Here is a 25,976-nt window from a genome sequence, read left to right as displayed (position 1 = left end):
GCCTTAGTAATCAGAGCATCTCTAAAACTCAGTGATTATTAAAAGGAAATGTAATTTCTTCTCGGTGGACTAAGAAGTATCATTGCAAAAGAGTTCCCTGGCGCAGTACAGCCTTCCCAGGGGGAGAAGAGATATCAAGACGTGCCTGATCTTGCCTTTTCTGGAAAGCCTACCTTTGCCGCCGCCTCCCCTTCCTGTTTCCACTTCGCCGAGAGACAGCCCCTTGCTCTGCTGGTCAGCAGCAGTCCCTGCTTTGAAGGTTGTGTGGTTTGTTTTTTTTTTTTTTTTCTTTAAAAAGGAACAATTCGCATGAGGTCATCCCAAAGCTGTGCAGGACGCTGCTTTTACTGTTCTGCAGGTCCGGCACTTACTTGGCTTTGGCTCAGTGAAAGTTATAACAGCTTGAATTTTAAGATCTCGAGGGCTCAGATGACTGGGTTGACAAATACAGCTTCCGTATTTCAGGAGTTATTGCCCTGTAGCAATCAGCACATGGGAGGTATGTTTCTCTGTTGCTTGAATCCAAACCCAGTGCTTTAAAGTGAACTGGAGAAGACAGCAGGCTGTGAGTTGTTTTGCTAAAAAGTGTGAGCGTACCTTCCTTTCCTGTGACTGCTCTGGGGCTGTAATTTCAGGGAGAGCAGTGAGAGAGAATGTGCCATTCACTCAGATTGAAGGAATACGGTTCACTTAGATTTAAATTTTTTTTTTCAGTAAAACAAAGTTAGAATTTGGATTATTTCTATTTGCATTATGAATGAGTTGGTGCATTGGGCACACGTGAACGTACACATGTGTACACACACCTGCAGAGCAAGACAAGCTCTTCCTGCAACTGCTTTCCGATTAGACAAAGTTGGAGGTGGTGTGTGGCCAGACAAGCACTAGCAAGAGTAGAAATTAGAGCATCAGAGTGGCCGGCTGGCTCTCCTGTGTCCCTGCCTGTGTCCCCAGCTAACGCTTAAGAAGAGCAGCTCCAGCCAAACCAGCTCTGCTCCCAGTCCTGGGCTATGTAATTTTTCTTTTGAAGGATCTCCACTGGGCCTCATTGCTGTGGGCACTGCAGGTGGATGCAGGCTTTTTCTCTCACTTGTGTCCAGATGAACAGAACTGTGGTCGTGTTGGAGAGAGCAGGTGTGTGATGGTGAGTGAGAATGCTCTGAATTTCAAAGGAACGTGCAAGGAAAGCTGGCCTGAATGGCTCGGATGCTGCGGCTTCCATCCTTTCTGAATACGGAGTGTCTTCTGGTGGCTCCAACGTTTGTTATTGTTATTTCCTCTAAGAATTTTTTTTTTAAATTGCTATTCAGGGTGGTTTTGTGTAACTTTCCATAGGAAATGTTGTCATTTGCGGCAGTTTTGATCTCGTTTGCCAGTGAGGCGTTTTTATTTAGCCCAACAAACAGTGATTCTTAGCTGCTTTTAGTACTGCGAGTCTTTGCCATAGAGGTTGGTTTGGCTTTTTTTGGTTTGGGGTATTGTGATCTTTTTAGAGGAGGTTGCTAGTTTTGGCAGTTGCTTTTTCATCAATTGTTTATTGATGTCCTGTTTTCTAAATGAACAATGTTAGTCACTAAGAGACGAGACTTTACCAAGAAAATTGCCCGTGAGGTGGGTGCACGGGCAGCAGCTATTCCAAAAGCAACCAGAGCTGGTGTTTGCTGCCGTCTTGAGAGTCATACCGGTGCTGTGTTCCCAGCTTTCCTTGTGCCCCGAGCCCTTGCAGTGCTTGTGATTAATATGAAAGCTGGTAGAAGAAACTTATAAATGCAGAATTTCAATGAAAAATGATACTTTTGTTAAAATACAGTGGTAGGATTTTGTTGGTTTTGTCTTTTGTTTTCTAATGTGGGGTCACGGCTGTGCTGACAAAAGCATTTTTGTGACTCTCACCTTGCTGTATAACTGAGGCAATGACTGTACCCATGGTACTTGTGGATGAGCCAGTACTTTACAGGACATCTATTTTACTAGTAGTGAAAATAAATCTGGAACAGGGTCTTCTGGAGCCCCATTGAATTGTTGCAATGAGTTAAATGCGTACTAAAATAGTTTCTGTGATCACTCTTTCCTGCTTCTTTGTTAATGAGGAGCTCTAGTAACGCTGAAGAACGTGTAGATCCAGGCAGAGTACTGAGACAACTGTGCATGGAGGCTCTCGGGGACGCTGGAGTGAAGGGCTCTGCTGGCTCAGTGTGGGGACTGCTAACCCAGCTGTGGTTACCTTTGAATAGGGTGCAAGAACAAGGCTCGCATAGATGATCCTTCCTCTGGATACACTTCCAGTGCTGGCAGTCAGTTGTTTATAATTGGAATTGTTAATATTTGAGTTGTTAATGTGATACTTGTTATCCATTCTGGCTACATTCACTGTGGCACTGGACCAGCAGTCGTATCCTGGCTTCCTGCACAGGCGTGCTGAGATGCATCAGCCATCTGGTAGCTCGTAATGGATCTCTAGGTGGAAACCAGCTCCTTTTGAGGACCAGGCAGTGCTGACTCCACTGGCTTCCCTAAGGAGTGGGAGTGCTGGTCAATGCTGGCTTCTGGCTCCCTGTGCTTGACGCACTATCACTGGAGCTGTTAGCAGGTATCGTCACCAGTCCATGCCCAGATGTAGCCTGTAAGTGGTGTGCTATGACCAGAGCATTAGGATGTGGCTGCTGGAAATATGGCTACTGCATGCGGTGCCGGCCTGGTGTTCTCTGTGCAAAGCTGCAGGGTGTGTTCATGGAGAAAAACAGGATGAAGATGCCGAATTACTCCAGAAGGTTTCCCATTGCTCCTCCCTCTTTGTTGATTATGTTTTGTGCTCAGACTGTTCCCCTTGCTGGTATCTGGGTAGGTTGTAGATGGCTCTGTGTTGGGTTTACTCCATCAGGTGGAGTTGGATGCTGATTGCCTGGGCCCAGCGCGGGCTGTGGGGCACAGGCATGCTGGATGGTGCTGTGAACCTGCATCTGTCATCTGGGTCACACATGCTTGAGAGGTGTAAAAGGCAGCCCTGCTGCCCAGTCTGCTCTACTTGGCTCCCTTCCACCTAGTTGCTTTGCAGGTGCCACAGGCCATAGGTGAGCAGAGGAAACTCATCCCTTGGGAACCCTTCTATGGAAGCTGCCCATGCGTGAGGCTTGGCTGTCAGCTCTAGAGAAGTTTGTGGATGGTTTGTATGTTTTCCCATCCGATGACCCCACCAAAAAGTCGCTCTGCCTCTGGTGATGTAGTAGTATTTTATTCCTGCTGCACTCAACACCTGCATTGAGGACACTTCGCAGAGGACTATTTAAGCCTCAGGAGATGCAGAACCCACCACCTCCCTCGTGATAATTGTTAGCTTCCCACAGTGCTACAAGTGTGAGTTTTTGGCTGTGTTTTCATGATCGCTTTCAACTGTGCCGCCTCGAGAAGCAGTCCAATCATCTGGCTCCAGCTGCTCTTTTTGTTCCTGCATCTTCCCCTTTCCTTCTGCTGGCACAAGTGTTTGTGGAGCCGTGTGGTGACTTGGATCGGGGAAGAAGCTTGGGCTGGAACAAACCGTTTTCTTTGCTGAGCTCATGTGGGTCAGTTCCCAGTGTGGATCACCCAACAGTTGCAGGGATGCTCATGCCAGCGCGAGGAGGGGAGCAACACAGAGGGCTGGGGGCACTGCTGCTTCTGTTGGCTTGCATCTCTTTCAAATGGCCGTGACATCTTTATAGCTTGAATTTTGGGCATTGGCTTTTGTGTTCTTGTTACTATTCTGCCTTTTGTCTGCTGCAACAAAAGGACCTCAAAGATCAGTCTGCTGCCTGTGTGAGTGTTTGCAGGTTGCAGTTTGGGGTCATCTTTTAACCTGTGTTTGTAGAAGTTCAACTACAGATCTGGGCACAAACAGGAATCAGAAGAGTTTTTTGAGCTCCCTGTTCTTCCTTTCTCTTCTATACAAGGGCACCAGACCTGGATGCCCTTCAGGTCCCATGTGAAGCTGGTTTGAAAGCTTTTAATGCTGGTGTTCCAGTAGGAGCTCATTTATGGTTGATTTCCATCATGACCTGCATCTTTTTCTGAAAATCAAGAAAATCGGTTGCTCAGAGGGACCCCAGGTCTGCTTTCCTGATCGTGGGATTGGCTCACATACATTCAGGCTTCACTGGCAGATGTTTTATTACCTGTATTTAAAACCCTCTGGCTCTGTATATAGCTGAGCCTTCTCCAAGTTCAGTGGAGAAGCTGAAGCTTTGCACTCTCAGTGTGCTTCTTGCATACCAGTATCATTCTACAGGGCTTTGATTGAAATCCAAACCCGTGGTTTTTTTTCTAATGTAGCTTCCCTTTTCCTGTCTAGGGATCTGCCTGGCCTCTTCCAAGCTGGGAAGTTTCCACTGGTATTTCTCAGCTAATTAAATTAAGTGGTTCACAGTGAGATCCCTCAGTGCTGCCTTGGTTGCTTGGGTAGCTGCAGATGTTAAAGACCTTCCCCACAGCATTCACCCCACCTTGGTGGGTTCCTGCTGGCGCGGCTCTGTGGTGGTGCTTGTGTGCTGCTTTTCCATGACCTGCTTGCGTGCTGCTTTTATGGCCACCTGCTCACATGTGTAGCTCCTGTTCTAGCTCTTTCTAGAGCACTGAGAAAACTCTCAGGAGGAAGATTGTGTGCCTTTTAATTCATTCTCTAAAAGGCAAAGGCCTCTGTTCCGTTGGAGCCTATGCAAAGGTTTTTGCTACCCCAGATCCATTTGTTCCATGTTCTACTTTGACATAAAGTTTAAAAGACAGTTTGGGTAGGTAAAAGACAGGCCTTTACAATGTGTCAGACTGGCAGGAAAGCTCTCTCTTTTTGTAAGAGGTTGGCTATTCCCCAGTCCTTCTGTCTGGTCACGCTCCAGAGGAGAATGCAGGGGCTTGGTGTGCTGCATGCGTGTTGGCGGGGGTAAATGCAGTTCCCTGAGCACTCATCTGCCAGGCTGGGGATGGAGGAGCTCTGTTTCATATAGGCAGGGCACAAAGACTCGGGCTGTAGTTTGATGTTTCCGCTAAGCTGCTATCATGCTGCACTATCACTGAACAGACTGGTCCTACCCTTCCTCTCTCAGGTTGCAGAGCTTATCTGAAAGTGACTGAGACTCTTCAGGATGCCAAATCAACAGGAAATAATATACTAAGGTTAGTTTTGTGCTGGTAAAACGCCTTGAAGTGGCTCACTGGACTAAGGCGAGACTGTTCTTTGGGCAGCAGCTAGCTGTCAGATTGGTTTGCCTGCGAGCGCAAGAAAGGGCCTTGGAGAACCGTTGACTGCATGATTTTGGTGCAGGCTGTTGTAAGCAGCATTGGTCTCTACCCGCACTCAAGCAGAGGTTGTGCACGGCAGAGGGCAGTGAGAGGGGCAGCGTGTGGCAATGGTGGTCCCGCCAGCTCCCTGCTGTGCTGGGCTTAGAGGGCACTGTGTCTGCCTCGCTCGCTGCCAGGCTTGTGCTTGGGAGGTGCCTGGATTGTTCAGACCCCAGCTTCTGCTTGGCAGCCTGTGTGTCTGCAAAGCCTTTCCACATCTCCTCTGAGCTCGGCAGTGAGGTTTGGGAGAGCAGGAGAGAGCCCTGCACCGGGCCGCTGCCAGGGCAGTGCTGATGGCCTTGTTTCATTTCTAAGGTAGTTTCTTAGGGTGGGATGGTCTCAGCCGAAGCCTGGGTGTTGCTGTGCCCTCGACAGCTTTCCCCAAGAGCGCAGGGTCACAGGCCTGTTCCACCTTCCCCGTCCCCGCCTGCCCTCAGCTCCTCCATCTGGCTTGTTTTAAAGGTCTGGCTCGCGCCTGGTATTTGAGATATTATTTGTAACGTGTTGGGTCTGATCCATGCTAGATGGTTTTATTGGCAGCCACGAGACTGAAACCCCACTGCTCCTCTTCTTCTTGGACTTCCTGTCTTTTCCCTGCTGTGCCAGCAGAAATCCTCCTGGAGAGAGAGGCACAGCCAGCAGCCCGCTGTCTCCCCTGGCTCGCTCTGTCTGGAGAACACATTTAGGATCCCGGTTTCTTTGCTGTCCCTCCACCTGGACGCCTGCTGCTGCGCCTCAACCGGAATAGCTGGATGGGCAGACCCCTTCAGGTACACGGCACTTGCCTGGGACACTGCAAATACAGCTGTTGCAGTGATGGGGGTTTGAAAAATGGAGGAAAACAGCTGGAGGCTGACCACGGGATGTGGTGATTGGATTGCAGTGGAATAGCCCCGGTGTCTGTTACCTCCTGGGGGTGTCTGTAGGAACATGCACACGCTGTGCTGTAGAGGAGCAGTGTTGTTGGAAAAAGCAGATGATGTGTGTTTGTGTGGTAGGGTTGAATGAAGTTGTTTTTTTGTTTTGTTTTGTGGTTTGTTTATTTTTTTCATTTGGAATGTTTGTGGGAAAAAGCAGCTTTATTTTAAATGGGAATGCTGGTAAAATGGAAATTTTGGGAGAAAAAAGTCAACATGGGAATAGCTTCAGTTGTCTGTTAAAATGGAAGGATGGTCAGTCTTTGAAATGACTGTGCAAATCTCTGAATGTATTTGGGATGCCTGTCCGTTCTAGGAGCATGTTCAGGCTTCTGTACAAGGCTTTTTCTTCTCTGTTTGGGTCGGTGGATTTCACTAAGCAGCTTTTCTTGATCATGTGCCAACTTTGGAATTTAATGCTTTCTTAGCCTGACCCACAGCACAGTGGATTTGGCTTTCATTCTGGTACTGTGACCTTGCTTTGGCGTGGAGCTTTTGAAGATGACTTTCCCAGAGTATCTGCAATATACAAGTTTTTTCTTTTGTTTGTTTATTTCAGTTGAAATTGACTTTATTAATCATTTCTGTGCTGCTACTGCAGTTGTACATGCAGCTGATCAGTTAGAAGAAGGGAGATTTGTCAATGCCGTTCAGCCTGTGTGCTGGAGAAGAGTTTGGATTTCCAGATTCCTCAGTTTTGTGATGCTGAGGGAACAGCTTCTGAGATGACTGAGCAGTGCAGGTGGTGGAACCAGTACTGGGAGGAGATGTCCAAGTGGGTATTGGGCCATTCCACCTCTTCCCAGTCACTTCAGACAGTCTCCTTGCCCATGTCTCCAATGGCTCCTACGTGGTTTTGGTAATAGTAGAGACTTCTCTCTTGATGACACTTGTTGGAATGGCTATCCTGATGGCTTACAAAAGTTGAGTTTCAAGCCCCAATGACAGTTCACAAAAGCTTTGAAAGCATGAACATTTCCACCTACTCGGGATGAAGATATTTAGCTGATGTCTAGGCTGGTGGAGCGTATTCTGGACTTTGGGAGATGCTGCAAGCCACAAGCACAGGTGAGAGGTCTGCAACAGCTCCTGTCTGAGGACCGAGCAGCTGGATGTGGATCCTGCTCTGTTTGTGGGAAGAGAGGGTGGTAGGAAGGGCATGGAAGAGATCTGTAGAGCCAGGACTGGCATGGAGAAAGAGGATAGGGAAATGCTGTTCGCTCTTCTGGCAAAAGAACTATGGGGCGTCAAGTGAACCCAGGAGATGGCAGGTTTAGAGACAAACTGAAGAAGGTGGCTTGTCACGCAGCATGTGTTTCAGCTGTGGAGCTTTTTGTCACATGCAGTTATGAATACTAAAAGTTTGTCTGGGTTAAAAAATGAGTTGGATAAATTCTGGAAGAAAAATCATTGGATGGATACAGAGATGGGTACAGAACCATTAAATGCAAAGACATCTCTGGCCCAAGAAGCCTCTGGGTTATTCATAGCACATGCCGTGACTGTGTCCTGGGAGATACAACTGTCGAGTGATCCTGTACTGTGCCCACTGCCAGGCATCCTCTGTTGGAAACGAGATACTGGCTTTAGACAGACACTTGGCCTGACCTTGCATGGCTGTGCTGTGCATGCTCCTATGCTACTGCTGTCAGGGACCTCTTAAAAACGCTTGTACGGTACTGAGAAATGGGGACTGACGTTATGGGACCATTCAAATGAAATATGTGTCAATGCAGTCAACTTAGAAACAAGGCCCGTTGGCCTGATTAAATACATGGACGATGTATCCTCAAACACTAACCCCTAAAAATAATCAAGGGGTTACTGTGAAACTCAGCATGTGATTTTAGCGCAGTGCTGAGACAAAAATTAGTGACTGCAGCCCTTTGAGTGAGGACCAGGTGTAATACGTCTTTACCTGCCTTGCAAAGACTACATTCAACCATCCAGCTGTATTTCTATGTACAGCTAGTCTATACATCTATGTATACACCTGGATCCACATTCAGTCTCACTGTTAACCTCCTGGAGACTTGCTCTTGTGTCCATACCCCAGTCTCTTTTGTGCGCCGGGTCAGAGGCAGTTGGCTAACCTGAGCTGTGGCTGTGTATTTGCAGCATGCAGAGAACCAGGCCCTGCTAGGGCAAGCACTGCAAGTTTCATCTCACGTGTTTTATTCTTGGCTACTCCAAATGCAGATGTGCTGTCGGGAATGCTGAACAGCTCTGCCTTCACTGTGCTCTTTTATTGGTAAATGGACGTTTTAGTAAGTAAAAAAAGGTCCAACTGCTAGAATTTGCTCCCGAGTTAAGAACTCTGTTTGCAGTCACAATTGAAACTCACCTGGTTTTTCAATACTGCGTGCACTTGCCCAATGCAAGCACTTTTGGTAGCATTTTGATGCTCTGCTGTTTTTACAAGAACAAGGAAAACAATGTATATTTATATGGCAAATGCCCATTTTACTTACTATTTAACATCATTCTGAGGCAAAATGCTGCTTTCTGTAATACCGGGCCTTATTCTTTTTTGTAGAGCATTCATGCATTGTCTGCTTTTGAAGATCTTGATTTCTGATTGCCGTGCCCTCAAAGGAGAGTGGCAGATGTGGGTTCAAACTCTTCAGGCAAAAGAAAATGTTGAAATAGGGTCCCAGCCTTCTCAAGAAGGCTTTAAAGAACTCTTTAACGGCTGAAGTTTGGGAGAAAGCAGTCCGTTGCTTCTGTCAGCTCTGTGAATCTCATCTAGACATCTTTTTCTTGTGTAAAGTGCAAAGTTGAGTCAACTTTTGGGGTAATCGTAAGGCCGTGGGCTTGACCCCATGTGTATACATGCTCTGCCCTCTTCTTTCCATGTGGTGTGGGTACACACTGCTGGAGGTCCCCATGCTCCGGTCTGCATGGGTCACAATGAATCCAGTGCTGGATATGTGGACATCGCTGTCCGTGGCAATTTAGGAAGGGAGGCTGGGAACAGATTCCATGGGCAAGTCTTTCATGGAGCACAGCGTTGTTGCAGGAGCTCTTGGGCAATACGGGAGTGATTCATTCGCTGCCTTCCTGGCTTGGCCTCACCTTTTGATAAAGCTGCAAATCTTACACATGTTTGTATGCTTTATACCCAAGGCATCTGCTCACAAAGGCAGCTCTGTAGGTGGACAGGAAGGAAGTTGAGTGATATCTGCTCATTGAAGAGATGCTGGAAGGTGAAGAGTTGCTAGTTCAGAGGAGGAGGCTCTTGAGTGGTGTCATAAGGGGCCTGTGTTTGAAATAAGTTGTGTTTGGTCATGCCAGTGGTGGCTCTGTCCCTCTTGGCTGGTCTCTGATTAAAGCATCTCAGAAAGCCCTGGTGTTTGTGACCCTCATGGGGTAAATGCTCTTTGCATTGCACCGAGGGAGTTTTTCAGGTATGGGAAATCTGCTTTGCTTTCTGACCTCACCATGAAGACAAGTTTGCCCATTTTATATGCAAGACTGAAAGCTGTCACGTAGTGGATTTACCCTTACCAAGAGCAGGCGGGAGTTCCCCTAATACTCGCTATTCTCATCTTATAGGAAGTTAGAACAGATGCATTTAGTCACCCCTGTGGCTAGGGGTGGAGGGAAGGAAGGAATTGTGTTCCCCTAATGCACAGCACTGCGTCTGTGCACACAGGACCATGGTGTATGTATGAAGGGCATGTCTGTACAGGCTAGATTGTGAATTCCCAGACTTTTGGGGGCCTGTGGTATTTGCTGAAACCCAACCTTCATCCACCTACAGCTGAGTCCTCCCTTTCTGTCGTTCCGGCTCAGCTGAGCACGGCGCTCCTGGCAGCCAGCCCAGCTTACACGACTGAGCCAGCAGCTGGTCTTCAGCTCCTTTTAGATGAGATTCTCTTCTCCTAACCCAATCCGGATCATCCCCCACTCCCTTTTGTTGACCTATTTCCCCCGCACCCCCCCGCCTGCTGTCTATCTTTCGCAATGGTAAGCTTCAAACCAGGACAACCGTTTGTGCGGCTCCCTTTCCAGAGCAGCTGCAGTGAGCTGTGGGAATATGGTGGAAATCCCATGAAGGGCAGCGCATGTTTCAGAGAACCAGTGCCTAATTTAGGCTGGGAGGGACCTTTGCAGGTTGTCTGGCTCAGCCGCTGTGCAAGGCAGGCATAATTCAGGCCTTGTTTAGTAGTGTGCCAAATGTCTCCAGGGATGGAGGTCCCTCTGCCTCTGGTCGTGTCCTAGGATGTGGCCACTCTCAAGGAAAAGTCCTTGCATATTAAACTCATTGTGCCTTTAAATGAAATTGACTGTGTTAACATTGTGAGAGCACTGAGTTGTAATCTAAACAGAGAGCTTTTCTCCAGCTCCCTTTCAAATCATGTGTGCCTGCTAAGATAATGCTAGATGCTTATTCCATCTGTCCACCATGGTAGGGGAAGAGGCTGGGACTCTTGATTTTTTTTTTTTTCTTTTTTTTTTTTTTTTTGGTCCTATATGGGATCTATGGCCTAGAACAATGCAAGGAGGGAGCTGGGAGGGAATTGGATCCATTGTCCTATTTAGCACACATGCTTCCCATTGCTAGCTTGCAGTTGAGTGTGTGCTAGGAGAGGAAGAAATATGGGCTTGTAGAATAGCTCAGGTTGGAAGGTACCTGTGGAGGTATCTGAGCTGATGTCCCTCCAGTGAAATCTATCTTCTTAATTGTTTCTCTGAGTGTGCACAGTAAAGTAGGTGCTCTGCCAGCCCGAGGGAGCCGCATGGTCCCTGTCCCACTGCGTGCAACCTAAACAGGAGGAGAAAGTTGCAGTATAGCAGAGTGGGCAAGATGTCAGCGCGTCACTCTAGTTACTTTGGTGTTTTGGTAACACAGCGGTTTTTATTTAAATACCATATCATTATTATTTATGTATGAAAACCACTCTTAGTTCAGGATTGATGCCAGTTCTCTAATGTTCATGCTATACTTGTATTACCCTGCCGTGTTTCTAGAAAAAGACTACATTTAAAGGAGATTAGAACCAGCAATAAGAAATGGCCACTTGCTAATTGCTAAGTAGTAGTTAGGTAGGAAAGAGTGGTGCTTGGCTTTGCGTGAGCAAGGGTGCCTGTGTGAGTCACAAGCTGTTTTTAGAGGGAGGTCAGTGGCTTTTGGTACTGCAGTTCCTTAGCTGGTTGGACTGGATCCAGATCTCATTAAGATTTAATTCACGACTGGCTCTAAAGGAATCTGGATCTCTCAGTCACCTCAGCAAATCTTAATGGGAGGTGACTCTCAAACTTGTGACTGTGGTCTCTGGCACCTGGTTTGAGGTCCTGCAGGCCTCAGAAATGCGCTGTGTCTGGTGCTGGCTGACCAAGCTGTGATGCCTGAGCCCTCACAAGGAGCTTGGGAAGTCATCCAACATAGGGCTTGGGTCCCATCAGTCACAGCCTGGAGGAGGGCACTCTGCTTAGCCCTGCTGGTGTGTGCCATGTCAGGGATGAGCCTGGCCCCTTCCTGACTGTCATTTCTCCCCTCTCCTAGGCCTGAGGACAAACGTGGGACGATGTCAGAGGCGCGACACGATAGCACAAGCAGTTTACAGCGGAAGAAGCCACCATGGTTAAAACTGGACATCCCGGTGCCAGTGCCTGTGTCGGTGCCAGAAGAGCCACAGCCTGTGCAGGTACAGAGACTGGGGACAGGAGGGAGGGTCTGCGGAGCCATGGAGGGGGTGTGCAGAGCCCCACTGCCTGAGAGCATGCCTGTGCCCATGGTCTCTGGCAGTCCTGGCTGAGAGAAAGGCAGCATGTGAAGGCAGGTCATGAAGCCACGTGAGAAGGGGCAGAACCAGTGGGCAAACTTATGATCGGGAATTAACTCCCCTTGAAGGGGGTGTGGGAGGGATGAGGATAGGTTGGTGATGTGCTCAGATCAGTGGATGTGACTGTTTGGATGTGGGGACTGTCCTGGCTGGGGGATATGGGAGTGAGGTATTCAAACAAGCATTTCGTAAGGGGACTAGAGGAGTGAAGGGCTCCTAGACAAACTTGAGGGCCTGGAAGTGCTGGAGCTCACGCTGAAATGAGCAGAGAATGAATCTGACTTATGAATAGCTAAGATAATGACAGGCTCTCATCACTAACAGCAGAGAAAGAACAGTTACTGGCAACACAAAGCTATTTCCAGCATGAGGAACATAAGAAAATCACGGGGGATGAGAAGTAAGTATAAGAAGTAACATTGAAGAGTGGTGAAGTAAAGATAGGGTGATAGGTTAATAGGCACTGTGCAAAGTATGAGACTAAAACATCCATATTTGTGCTGGGAATAGGAAGAATAACAGGAATTTCTGCTACAAGGTGGTAAAAACTCTTATGTACAGGTGAGACCTGGGTAGGGTGATGATTGCTGGCTGCTCATGCAATCTCACTGCAGGAGCAGAGACTAGCGGCACCAAAGGCAGAGATGGAGGTTTCTTACTGCCCAGCTCCATGGGTGGGGTGCAGTGCCTGGGTTCCATAGCTTATATGAGAAAACAGTTTAGCCATCAGAGCGATGGAGAGTTTCTACAGCTTCCCTGGAGGGGAGTTGAGGGCAAGTTTGTCTTAAGAGGGAACTTATTTTGTGCTTGGAATACCAATGACTGGGTTCTTTGCCATTCCTTGATCCAGGGACTAAAATACTCTTCAGTTATGTGACAGCTTCTGGCAGTTAAATCTTGGTCCTGGTTTTCCCTTGGAAGGAAAGTGAGCGGGGTTCAGTCTGCAGGGATTAGAAGTGGAATGCAGGGTTTTAACAGTGCAGGTTGAAACCTTCTGAATCACTTATTTAAGGCTTTGATGGATGTTCTCTTACCTGAAATCTCTAAATCCAGCCGGGCACCTTCTGGAGAGACACTGTGTACTCATGTTGGAAGCTGGTGGAGGTGATGTTCTCTGGAGTTCCGGTGTGCACAGCACAGGCTGTCAGGATAAGAATGTATAATGGGCTCCTTTCACTTATAACCTGAGTATCTATGCATTGATTTCACATAAAACATAACAACAATGTTAAGATTAGTGGAAATTATTAGCTTTCTGGCTAGAGGGCCTGGAGTAGCAAGTAGTCTTGAGGCAGAGACAGTGTCTGACCAGAGAAACAGGTGATCAGAGCTTCGCTTGCCAGAGGGACAGTGTGCTCAGCCTGCATTTTACGAAGAGGAGATGGTCTCTCTGCCAAGCTGATGAAAAATTAATCCAGAGCAACCCTGGGGAGGCAGTTGTATGAGCTGAGAACAGTCTGGTGAATTGTGTCGTATTTGGTAGGTGACAGTCAGACAAGACATTCCAGGAGCTTTCAGACCTGAGTGTGTCCCAATGATTAGGTTATGCACAAAGCCAATGTTGCTTTCCCAGCTTGCTTAGCCTGCACCAGGCAGCAGCTACAGCACAGACCCACCCACAGCTCTTGAAGGCTTTTAATGCAGATCCAGAGTCACTTATGAAGCAAATCTCACTTGCTGTGCTTCTCTTCACATTGTGGGGTGGTCTAGGAGTGTGTGATGTGGGTTCCTTCTGGCTAGAAAAAAGCCAGGAGGATATGTTGCAGGAGCTCATGTAATACACCTCATCTACAAACGGACATCAGTTCATGGGCCAGCCTGGAGCCAGTCTGAACTGAGACCCACCACAACATGCAGGTGCTGGGTCCTTGATGCTGAGTGTTCTTTTTTTCAAAGCCATTCCTGGCTAACATGAACACAGTCCTTGTTAGCCTGATTTTCTGCCCAACTGCATGCGCCCAGCTTTTGGATGGGGTGTTGGGCAGCTGTTGAATTGCTGACTAAATGTTTCACAACCTGACTGGCCTTGTAGAACATCACTCTGAGAACACTGACTCCCCTTCTGCTTTTCTTCGCAGCCAACGAGGCGTCAGGCCTTTCTGCGAAGCGTGAGCATGCCTGCCGACAACACCCGTGTGCCCTCCCTGCCTAACGAAGTGCGGAGACCGGTGCTACAACGACAGACCTCAATCACCCAGACCATCAAGAGGTGAGACACTGAATTCCAAGGAGCCTGCTTTAGTGGATTCTGCCATCCATTGCCACACTTTATTTGTGGATTTATGGTCCTCTGCTTGTCCCATTTCCTGGCAGTTAAGTGCCACGCTGTCACAGCAGGATGAGGTTGTCTCCGTTATCTATCATGAGGTTTCAGAAGAGGGTGGGTGCAGATAGGTCCCCAGTATATAAGCCCAGTGGTGCTGTATAGCCTGTCTTTAGAAAGTGAGGCGACGAGTCCTGGAGTAGGTGGGGATCAGGACAATGAATGGTTCTTGCCGCTTACAGACAAATTTTAACTGCCCCCATGCCCCAGGGAGCTGGCTGTTCCTGAGTAACAGGATACCTGAGGCCCTGATGTTTAGCTGGGACTGTATGATGTGGTGTGCTGGGTTTGCTTTGGTGCATATCTGAAAGCATATGATTGCTGGGGGAGACAGAAGCCCACCCTGAGCGATCCAGGGCTCTCAGCAGCCTGGCTCCTAGCACTAGCTCATTGGCAGGTCCTCGAGATGGCTAATGAGGGGTGATGGAGAGTAGGGAGAGGCTGCTCTGGTCCTGTCCCCCACGCTTACACAGGGCGTTATAATTTGTCCCCATGACCCAGGAGTCTCTGAGACATGGCCACACAGGAGCGGGATGCTCATTCCCTCCCCATGGCAAAGGCTTATTATCCCACTTTGTCCAAAGGGAGTGGCTCTCCCAGCTGCTTTCCTGAGATGCCTGGCTTGTATCCCTGGCAGTGTGTCAGACCTGCCTGGATCCCAGGAGCATCCCTGGAGCTCCATAGGTCAGGGGCACTTTCAGCCAGCCAGGCTTCGCCCACTCACAAAGGAGCAGCTTTCCAGCTATGGGAGAGACTGACCTCCCACGCACTGTTTTCCTTTGCCTCAGACGTTCCTCAGCTGCTTTGGTGGTGAAGCTCTCCCGCAGAAGCTCTCTGTGATCCTGCTTCTTGCGAGGTTGGGAGGGCTGAGCCATGAAGCAGAGTCTGCTTTTTTCAGGGCTGTGGGCAGCTTCTGGGCCTGCCTGAGGCTATTTTTGAACACCTAGACTGCCTTTTCCCTCACCTCCCTACCCTTGTCCTGCTTCTTGCCAGGACAATTAGGCAAGAGCATCTCAAGGATGAGGGGATATCCTGGGAGGGCACTACGGAGGATCTGACAAGAAGAATTATGCAAGAGGGCCAGGGTAACCTTTCCCAGAGGTCCTCACAACATGCAGCTTGTATGTAGGGTGGAGAGGTTGGGGAACTGCAAACCACTCTGGTGCAGGGGGAACAAATTTGCCCCAGTGCTACTATGAGACAGACAAGGCATATGGTGCTACAGTGAGCAAGGAGGGAGTGCTGGGCAGTGGCGATGAAGCTCCCACACACTGAGGGACATGCTAATGTCCTGCCTAGCACTGAGGACTGTGGGCAGACACGTGTGGCTGTTGTACCAACAGACCCTGTGACGTGTCTTCCTCTTGCCTGCCCAGGCTGTAAGGGAAGTGTTGGGGCTCAGGTTGGTGGCTACATCTCTGCCACTGCTTAATGATGTGTGTAGCCATTTTGTACCTTAGGAGAACATGCAGTGCTACAGGGAGTGGCCCAGAGGTGCACAAATGGGTTTGGAAGTCCTGGGAGCCTCCTGCTCAGAGTATGTATGTGGGGGCTTCAATGCTATTTTGCAGTGCTGAGTTGTCTCATGTAGGCTGTTGTGCACAGCACGGGGGGTGGACAAGTCTCTGCCTCCTGGAGGACTCGCAGCTTGTGGGCAACTTCTAAAGAGCACTGGGGGATGCGGGCAGGAGAGCAGGTGCAGCAGTGGGAAGGCCTAAAATCCTGTTCTCCGTTTGGCAGAGCTAGGGATGCAATGGAGAATTGCAGACTATGCAGCCATAAAGGTGTTTTGGGGGTTTGTTTTGTGAGTCTAGGGAGGCTGACTGCCAGGTTTTCTGCTTAACACAGCCCCCAGGATGCACTGAGTGTGAAACTGTTCTGGCAGCAGGACTCCACACTATCCTGTTCCCTGGGGCTTGGAGGATACAGATCAAGTGTGAGCCTAAGGTCAAGCCTGTGTGGTCCAGAACATGGCATGGGAGTGATTCATGTGCCTGAGCATAGGCATCTAACACCACTTCCAGTCTCCCAGGGTGTCTGAGATGTCCAAGGCAGCAGATGTGGCACAGATAGACTTATGCACCAGGAAGGATCCTGCCAAGGTCAACCAGAATGGGCCCAGGGCACTGACAGTGGCATCAGACACTTGTATATAAGCAGATCATATCTTGGCCTACTGACACCTCCATGGTTTCACACTCTGATGTCCAAAGCCAGCCAGTGGGATCTGTAGCTCGGTATCTGGGCAGAAGGCAGATCACCGAGGTCTGGGGGCTGGTATCTTCATGAGCAACGGGAGACAAATGTCAGAGGTACAGATGCACAAAAAGGATTCAGCAGCCTCCTGGGTTCAAAGGTGGTGTGTGGCTTGAGTTTGGTTGTTTCTCTTAGGTCATGCTCTCAGCTGGAGGCCACTGTCGTGCAGTGTGGTGCAACTGCTGCCAATGGGGCTATGGAAGGAGACGGGGAGGTGTTGGATGCAGGTTGCTGGTTCCCTCCACAGTCCTGCAGGCTCCTTCCCTTCAGCTCTCTTTTCTTTGCAGCAGACAGGTACGGTTTCAAAGGAGTCAGACCCTGCCCGTTCACGGGCACCGGGTGGGCAGGAGTTCCCTGAGAAAGCGGCAGTCCCTGCCCCGATCGTTTTTCAGGTACTGGTAGCACTGAGTGTGAAACTCACCCCTGCATGTGTGTGCCAGGGCCGTTGTGAGCTGCACAGATTCTGGCTGTTGCTGGGACCACGTTGCCTTCCCAGGGCTGGCCAGGAGGCCTACAAACAGGCAGGAGTGACAAAGTTCATGTGTGCTTCTAACAAAAAACAATTGTCACTCCTACTAAATATGTAGGCAGCTGTCAATACATAGCATGGACTAACAAGCTGTCCACCCGCCAGCCTCACTCCCTACTGCCTTTCCTAACAAGCTGTCAACCTCCTGGTGTTCACCGTAGCTGGAATATCTCTCCAGGGCAGCCATAGCCCAGCCTGCCTTTGCTAGCATCTGCAACATGTGGCATATGCATACGTTGGCCCCAAAGCCTCCTTGGGCAGAAGGGGAAGGAGAAGAAGGAGCACTGAACAGATGCTAGTCATGTTGTTCCAGACGGGGCTCAGAAGCTGGTGAATGTAATACAGCATCCACTCTTTCCCTGTTCACATCATGGCTTTTTCTAATCCAAATGTAACTGTCTTCTTTTTGAGGTGGAGGTCTTCATTTACTTAGCACCAAGGAGACGAGCCACTCCGGGAGTCCAGGGCATAATGGCCCATCGACCACCACCCTGAGACAGGAGCTCAGTAAACTTTTAAATCAGGCAGACAGTGTGACTTTTTGTGTGTCAGGGGCTGGACCTAAGGCCCAGGAGCCCATTCCTGTTCTACCTTCCTCACTGCTGCCCTTGGCCAGGTGCCACTTTGGCACCGTGTCCACCTTTGGCGACTACTTGCATTTGGTCTTGGGCTTTCAGGGCTGCTCAGCTCAACGTGATAGAAGAGAGTGAGAGCTGACCTCTGATGTTGGTCATTGCAGTGAGTCTGTAGGACGTGATGGGGTTCCCCAGCTAGACAGGGGCATTCAGCATCTTCCCAGGGTGCTCCAGATGATACCCTGAACTGTGTAGTCAGCTCTCCTGGGCTATCTTGACTGTGATCAGAGAGTAGTACAGCTCTTTACCCTGGCTCTGGACCAGCAGTGGTCTCTGGCAGTTCAGGAGTGGTCCTCACAGTGCCATACAGCTGTGGTGGTGCTCATCCTTCCAGGCTAGCGGGAGCAGTTTCAGAGGGCTCTGAGGTGCTGCTGTTGTCGCAATGGGCCATTCATCAGCAGGCTCGTATAGGCACAAACGACCCTCACTCCTCTCCCTTTGAGGAGTCACCCCATGTATGGGCTTGTCACCAAGGTCACCTTGGTGTTGAAATATTGGTTACAGCAGTCTGAGAAGCCTTCTGAGTTGTAACGCTGTTTTGTGGAGTGTGTTGTGCCCATGCATCTGCACGGCCAGAGCATTACCTCTGTTCCATAGGCTTGGTTTGGGTCTCAGGCCAGGTGCTGACCCTAGGCCCTTCCACTCTGAATGGAGACGAAAATTGCTCTGACGAGATGTTGGTCTGTGGGTGCAGAGCAGTGCTCTGAGACATGCAGGGAGCTCCATCTCTGAGGTCTGGCCCCTCTCGACTTGCTGGAGTCATTTGGAGACATTTGGGTCAGTGAAGTCAGGTGAGATCTAGCGACGTTCCACATGAGCTCACGCCTGCCGAAGGGTCTGTTCTGGGTTGTTGGGACAACATGGAAGGCTGAGGGCAATGCGTGGTGGTTTGCATCTGGATGTTTTAGCTGGAAAGGGTGCGGGTTTCAAATTCGCATCTTTTTACATGGTGGCAGGACATCTTCACTTGTTGTTTGATGGTGTTTTTCCTCAGCAGGGTGCAAAGCACAGGACTAGTTTCCTGTCTCCACTGCTCAGGGAACTGACTCAGTTCCCCTGTGTGACCTAATTCTAGATTTAACCCAGCCTTTACTCCAGTGTATGTTTTAATACTCCCTTTGTGACCTTGTGAGATCTTACTTCTCAGCCGCTGGAAATCCTGCCCCTGAGGTCTGAGGCCGGGGATTTGAGTTTGGCTTGAAAGGACTTTCAGGTTTCAACACCTGGGCCAGACAACTGTAGGCTGACACAGCTTGTCACCTTCTGAAGAAGGATTAACCACAGTGGGAAAGGCTTGGCAGGGCTGCGATGATCTTTGTAGGTTTAGGATACCAGCTGTCCCGCAGTATTAGAAGTAAGTTGTTAGTCTGACTTATCCCAATCCCTCTCTGCTTTCCTTGGGATTTTGCTTCTGATCCACTGCTTTTCTGTGACAGCAGCCACTTGGCAGCAAACCTACCTCGTCGTTACAACCTTGTGCTCCTGCTTCTGCAACCAGCAGCTGAGAACTGTGCATCTGCCTTAGCGGAGAGAGGACCACAGCAAACATTTGCTGTTAATGTTACCTTTGAGAAGGATAGAAATCTTGCAGCATGAGATGGCAAAGTTAGGGATATCCTGGGAGTGTGGGGGGAGGCTGGGAGAGAACAGTGAATTTTGGTGTCCCTTGAGAGAAGTTACAGAGCCATGAAACGGTACAATCCCACAATGGGGAGCTAGAGCTGGCCTGAAGACGGTAAGTGTTTTCAACAGATGGTTTTTAAAGAAAAAAACTCAACACCTTTCACCAAGTTCTTTTCTGAATTTATGTTCCATCTCTTTTTCTTTCTTTTTAGAAAAACTCAGAACAAACTGTCCTTTACACACAGTGAATCTCTCCTGTCATTTTTCTTCTGTCTTAAGAGACAGAGTACTGTTGATGGTTGAACACTTCTGGCCAGCATCTGTCAGGTTGCTAAAACCAGCTGAGGACAGGCTGCGAGATGCTCATGGGGAAGAGTTCTGCCTGTCTTTGAATTGGGGTGGGCTGGAACTGACCACCAGGGGTTTTGTCTTTTCATGTGCATAGTCCAAGCAAACGTAATGCTTCTTTACTGGCATCTTTCAGAGGCACAGCGGACTGGTTTGGGGTGAGCAAAGACAGCGACGCTACTCAGAAATGGCAGAGAAAGAGCCTCCGCCACTGCAGCCTGCGGTATGGGAAGCTGAAACCTCAGGTCATCCGGGAAATGGACTTGCCCAGTCAGGACAATATTTCTCTAACAAGCACAGAGACCCCTCCTCCGCTCTATGTCGGGCCCTGCCAGCTGGGCATGCAAAAGGTGAGTAACCTGGGACAGAGTCAAGGCCATCCCGAGTTTCCTGCACAGTGTCTTTACCACTTTGGCAGCTGTGACTTATCTGCGGGCTTAGCTCTGCCTGAACATGTCTGGGCTCCATGCTCAGACGTTTCTCAAGTCTCAGATAGTTTGGCAGATTCCCTCCTTCAGCAGTCTCTCTCCAGTCTTGTTGGCTGGGATCCCTCAGCTGTTTCGATGAGAGGCTCAGGGCCATGTTTGTCATGTTGTGACTATGGTGGTGATTAGGTGTGTGTGCAGCATATACAAGAGCTCTTACCTTGGGCTTTTTGCTGCCATTTTGCAAGGACAAAATTCTGTTGTAGATCCTGACCCAAATACAGAGTAACAGGCCTGGTATCACTCAGGACACTTGCCTAGTGGATGCTTGTCCCAAGCAGAATCCAGGCAGTAGCACAGCTACTGTCCTCACAGAAACCTGATTATGTTTTAGGACTTTGAAAGGTGTCTCTTGCATCAGCATTACTACAGCTCTGTTCACAGGTCCTCAGAAATGGGTTTGAGTGCCTGCAAAAGCATCTGGTAGCCCCCTACTCACTACCTTCAAGTCTCACCCCAGGGGACGAGACCCAGTTAAGCACATCCAGTTACCAACTAACCCACAATATCCCAGCTCTTCCCTTTACTCCATTCAGCGACAGTAATTGGTGTGATTGATTACTGCGCATTAGTGAGTATGACTGCAATGTGGGCAAGTGAGGAAACAAATTCCTTCCAAAGCAGGTTAGTCTGTGACATGAAGCCTCACTGAAGCAGAGGAGAATATTGTGCATCTTTCAATCAAGTTTCACCTTTTTGTGTTCTCTCCTGTTTTCTTACTAGTTGAAGTGTCTTGCAGTTAGTCTTTGGTCACAGGAGACTCAGAAATATTGTTGGGCTCTGTGAGGGCTACATTAAATCAGGACATGGTATCAACAGGTGTAAGACCATAAAGCTTCCTGTTGAGTGTGCAACTGTGGATTAAAAGAAGCTCGTAAAACATTAGGATGAAGTATAGAAGCTTTATGGAAACCACAGTGATGATGTAAGGACAGAGGCAAGGTTTGTAGCTGAAGGCAATATTTTCATTAGGTTGGTGCGTGTGTTTGGAAGAAGTGAGAGCTTTGGCCTGAAGAGTCCCAAAGAAGGGCTTGCAGTCCCGGAAGCTTGCCTGCTTTGTACAGCTGTTTTATTAGTGGAAGCAGATGTAAATATACAGTTAAGCTTCAACAGGATGCTGTTTAAGTCTGAGCTGTCTAGTATCAGAAAGGAAACTAGCTGCAGAAAGAGCATGGCTGTTTTCTGGGATTTCTCAAACTCCTGTTCAGACAGCACATTCTCTGACTGTAGAGCTCACCGGCACAGGAGATGAATGAAACCAAGAGCTTAGGATGGGCTGAAGGAGGCTTGGAGTCTCCTGTGAACATCAGGAACGTTCTGGATGAAAACAGTCAATCCCAACATCCCAACAAACGCAGAAGAAAAGAAAAAAAAAAAAAAGGGAGGGGGGGAGGGGGAGAGGTTTGAGGACTTAGGTTTGAGGCTTACAACTAGGGCTTAGCTTGCAACAGGTTATTCCATATCTCCCTATTGTAAAATTGCTTGTTGGTCTGTCCAGCCTGATTCTTGGTCAGCCCCAGGAGCCAGGCCAGTGTCATGGTCTCAAGATGTTTGCTTGGAGGGAGGAGAGCGTGGTAGTGAAGGGTTTGGGGGTGAATGGACTGATAGTCTTCTCTCCACAGATCATAGACCCCTTGGCCCGTGGCCGAGCTTTCCGTATGGCTGATGACAATGATGGCTGCAGCATCCCCCACACGCCGATCACGCCAGGCGCCACATCGCTCTGCTCCTTCACCAGCTCGCGCTCAGGGTTCAATCGCCTCCCACGACGGCGGAAACGGGAGTCTGTTGCCAAAATGAGTTTCCGAGCAGCTGCGGCTTTGGTGAAGGTACTGTCTGTGGGAGGACAGGGACCGGTCTGGCAGCAGGATGGGGCTCTGCCCTGAGAGAAGGGTGAGAGGGAAGGAGCTGCTGAGCAGAGAGGATGGGAAAAGCAATGGTGGAGGGGAAGAAACCAAGCCATCTCCTGTTCTGTTTCAGCCATGCGTCTAGGAGGCAGGATTTATCAGAAGCAAAGATGATGGCTAGATTTTGGTACAAGTCTTGCTTTCCCTTTATTGGCCTGGGGGCTTTGCCAGCAGCCTCAAGAGAGTTCCGGGAGGTCCAGTTCAGGCTGCCTGAACCTCTGGGCAATCCATCTGCACCTGGTCAGCAGTCATGGAAGAGCAGAAGTACCTGAGGCTCTTACTTATGCAAGTCTCTTCATCCTGACACATGTTTGCTTTCCTGTGCCCAGTGACCTTTTTGCTGTGTCCAGTACCACCCACCACTGTGGTTTGGTTGGAGACATTGTACAGTACGTGGTAGAGGAGCATGTTGCCAGCCTCACCTGCCCATGGGAGATGGGCACTGTGGGCTAAGAAGTGGGGTAACATTTGTGAGTCTCACCAGGAAGGTGCGACACTTCAGCAGGTCTGCTGTGCTCCACACACAAACGTGAACCAGCTCAGCACTTGGCCTCCCGGTGCGCTGGCTGGGGTGCATGTGCCTGGGGTTCAGGTTTCTGGCAGTGACTCGATAACACTTTCTCTGGCTACAGGGACGCTCTGTAAAGGACAGCACCCTGAGGAGAGCTCAGCGGCGCAGCTTCACCCCAGCAAGTTTCCTGGAGGAGGACACGGTGGATTTTCCAGATGAGCTCGACACTTCTTTCTTTGCTCGGGTGAGTGGCAGGGCTGTGGCGTGGAGCTGGCCCCAGAGGCAGTGCAAGACTGTAGGTCTGGCAGAACTGTGTGGTGCAGAGAGCAGCACTGCTTTCTGATGGGGCTGGTGTCTCAAATGTGATGCTGGCTTCTTCTGATGGGACTTCTGTTTCTCTGCCCAGGAAGGAGTCCTTCATGAGGAGCTCTCTACTTACCCGGACGAAGTATTCGAGTCGCCATCAGAAGCTGCAATCAAAGATGCTGAGGTGAAACCTCTGGATCAGACAGATCTCACAGGAGGTGCTTTGGACAAAAATGAGCTTGAAAGAAGCCACTTGCTACTGTGAGTATCTTCCTGGAAGCTGCAAAAGCCTAACGTGAGGTGGTCAACCCATTCAGTGTGGGATCTCCTGCATGGAGGAAGCCAGATCTGAGTGCTGTGAGTGCTTGATGCAGAGCTCAAAGAGCAGTGCAGTGATGGGGTTTTCTTTAAACCTAGCTTAAGACCTCCTGCCCCAGCTACCCATGCATGTGAAAGGTGACTCTGAGGCCACCTCTGCAGTCTCTCCAGCGACTTCCGGCCTCACATGATGTGTTTTGGAGACTGTATCATGCCTTGAGGAAACAAAAGACACTTTAAATCAGCTGTGAGGATGCTGGGGGCCCAGCCTTCAGCTATGGAGAACATAGGAAAGACAAGAAGGCTGTTGCCATTGCCATAGTCACCAGGAACTGTTGTCGCACTCCAAGGAGCAGTGTGAAGCATTGCTGAGTGTCGAGCTGGGCTACATTCCTCACTTGAAATGGGAGAAAGGTGTGGCACTGATGCTGAGAGCCCTACAAATATGTGGGTGGTACTGTACTGTATGTCTAGATTTTTTCCACCTGAGTAACTGGTACTGAGTAATTGCTCTGTGTCGTTTCCGAGTCAGTTCTAGATTAGCTGGCAGCTCACCCCAGCAGAGAGCTCCGCTGGGTGTGAACATGGAGCAGACAGGGAGGTCCTTGTTGTGGTTCTGCTGCTCATGGCCCATCTTGCTGTGTCGGCGCTTTCCCTTCAAGTGTTTCCAAGAACTTGACTCAGTCGTAACATAAGTGGAAGCAGCAAATGGTGGGAGTTTGTTGTCACTCCTCTGAGACGGTCTCAGTTTTCTTGGCTCCATTTGGATCTCCTTAAATAGTTTTATTCATTGAGGAAAATGCATTTCTTTCACAGTTCAGAGAACTGTTATCAGAATCATAGTCGATTGTCCTTTTAGGTGGCCAGGTGTTTATTTTGGCATAGGCTGATAGCCCAGCACCGGAAATATTGGGAAACAGTACATCCGTAACACAGAAACAACTTGAACTCTTGGGGCAAGAGCAGACTGCAGTGGAGTCTGCACTTTCTGTTGGAGAAGGACTTTCCAAGGGGAAATTGGGACTTTCAGCTTTATAAAAATGCATCTTTTGCAAGGTGCAATATTGAAAATAGCTGAAGTTTCACGGCAGTGTTTTTGGCTAAAGAGGTTCAGATTCTCCCTCATCCTGTTACTTGTCCACACTTAGAGCTGGCATGATCTCTCCGAGATGCTCTGGTGATCTTTCAGAAGAAAGTTTGTCAGCTGGTTTCTCTGCCCACTTCTGACAACCATTGTCTTTGCACAGAGGGGGTCATTTAGGAAGCCAGAGGAGGTAGACTAGACTAGAGTGTGTGTCAGGGACATGCCTACTACAGTGCTAGGCAGTGAGAAAGGGTGGGCAAGGGTGAAAAGGTAGGTAGGTTTTTTTGATCAGGGTCTGAATGCTGCAGACCTTACCCTCCAGACTGCTGTTTAGGAGCAAAGAAATACAAAAACATCTGAATATGATGGAGACTTACAAAGCAGGTACTACTCACCGGTAGCTTGTGCAACATTCATTGCATACTCTATTTTAGTAAAAAAGCCTTTCTTTAGACAGTGATGCTTGGGGTTTTTATTGTGTTGTCGAAGCCTGGTTTTGTTCTCCTCCCGAAATATGCATTCATCAGTGCAAATAAAGGGAGGAGTGGAAGACAAGACAGATCATAAGAGGTAACTGGCACACCTTGCAGCATGTGACAGTGTCACTTGCTTAGTCTGGGAAGCTGCTTGGATTCCTGGTCTTCTCCTCTGTCCAATTTGGTGGGCGTGAGGGTTTGACTTGCCAGTCCAGTCACAGTAAAGTACTTTAAAGGTGGGGATTTCCAATGAGCTAAACTACACTTCTATTTCATAGCAGAAAGCAGAGTAAGAGGAATGAAGAAGAGGAGGACACAGATGTTCATGAGGCTGTGGACATGCCTGGCTGCAGCCTCCCCATTTTAGCCTGTTGCTGAAACACTTCTTTAAAGCCTTGAGAGCTCCTCATCAGTGGGGCTTAGTTTGGCACAGATGCCTTATGCCTCTTTCTGTGTGTAGACCTGTGTCAACTGGTGCTGCATAACCCTTTGAAGCTTCTACTTCACCTTGTCTTCCATCAGCTGCTGCTCAGCCCAGCTTTGGTGGGACAGACAGAGGCTCTGCTGCCACCAAAGACTGGGGAAAGGCTGGTCCCCATTGCTGTGCCATGCAGAAGGTAACCATTGCTGTCCGTCTTTTTATTTCAGCCCACTGGAGCGAGGCTGGAGGAAGCAAAAGGATGGGGCCCTGGCACAGCCCAAGGTCCGCTTGCGGCAGGAGGTGGTGAGTGTCAGCCCACAGAAGCGTGGCCAGCGCATCGCTGTCCCGGTCAGGAAGCTCTTTGCCAAGGAGAAGAGGCCATATGGCCTGGGAATGGTGGGGAAGCTGACAAACCGTACATACCGCAAGCGCATCGACAGCTATGTCAAGCGGCAGATTGAGGACATGGATGATCACAGGTGAGAGCTGCAGTCATAGGAAGGGTCCCAACAAAACTAGCGAATGAGTGGTTGCTTTTGCCCTTGGTCACTGCCTCGGGGTAGTTGAGTGAAACCTGGCTGCTGAGACCCCCTAGTCTATACCCCTGAAGTACAGTGCAAACTGCACAGATCGCAGCATGTTAGCATCACCGTGCACTGGGAGCTCACCCTGCTCCTCATGTTGCCTTAGCTGTCTGTGTCTCGGCTACCTGGAGGGACTGCAGATCTCTGCCCCACCACT

General features: G+C 49.3%; 1 protein-coding gene across 10 annotated transcripts in view; it reads left to right on the top strand.

Moving 5' to 3' along the window:
* RHBDF1 (rhomboid 5 homolog 1) overlaps nucleotides 1–25,976 on the top strand; it is a 40,554-nt gene that overhangs the window by 7,255 nt on the left and 7,323 nt on the right. For 4 of the 10 annotated variants that reach the window (XM_054213181.1, XM_054213182.1, XM_054213188.1 and 1 more), the window contains 8 exons: nucleotides 11,734–11,875; nucleotides 14,092–14,222; nucleotides 16,880–16,984; nucleotides 19,864–20,077; nucleotides 21,835–22,041; nucleotides 22,752–22,874; nucleotides 23,037–23,197; nucleotides 25,463–25,714. In XM_054213181.1, coding sequence (XP_054069156.1) covers nucleotides 11,734–11,875; nucleotides 14,092–14,222; nucleotides 16,880–16,984; nucleotides 19,864–20,077; nucleotides 21,835–22,041; nucleotides 22,752–22,874; nucleotides 23,037–23,197; nucleotides 25,463–25,714 — 1,335 coding nt within the window. Of the gene's footprint in view, nucleotides 1–2,327; nucleotides 2,591–5,072; nucleotides 5,143–5,847; nucleotides 6,078–11,733; nucleotides 11,876–14,091; nucleotides 14,223–16,879; nucleotides 16,985–19,863; nucleotides 20,078–21,834; nucleotides 22,042–22,751; nucleotides 22,875–23,036; nucleotides 23,198–25,462; nucleotides 25,715–25,976 lie in introns of those variants that run through there. The other 6 variants (XM_054213187.1, XM_054213183.1, XM_054213184.1 and 3 more) reach the window with 6 other exon arrangements.

This window comes from Rissa tridactyla, chromosome 8 (assembly GCF_028500815.1).
Source record: "Rissa tridactyla isolate bRisTri1 chromosome 8, bRisTri1.patW.cur.20221130, whole genome shotgun sequence".
NCBI classification, from domain to species: domain Eukaryota; kingdom Metazoa; phylum Chordata; class Aves; order Charadriiformes; family Laridae; genus Rissa; species Rissa tridactyla.
This window is presented reverse-complemented; position numbering and strand designations above follow the sequence as displayed.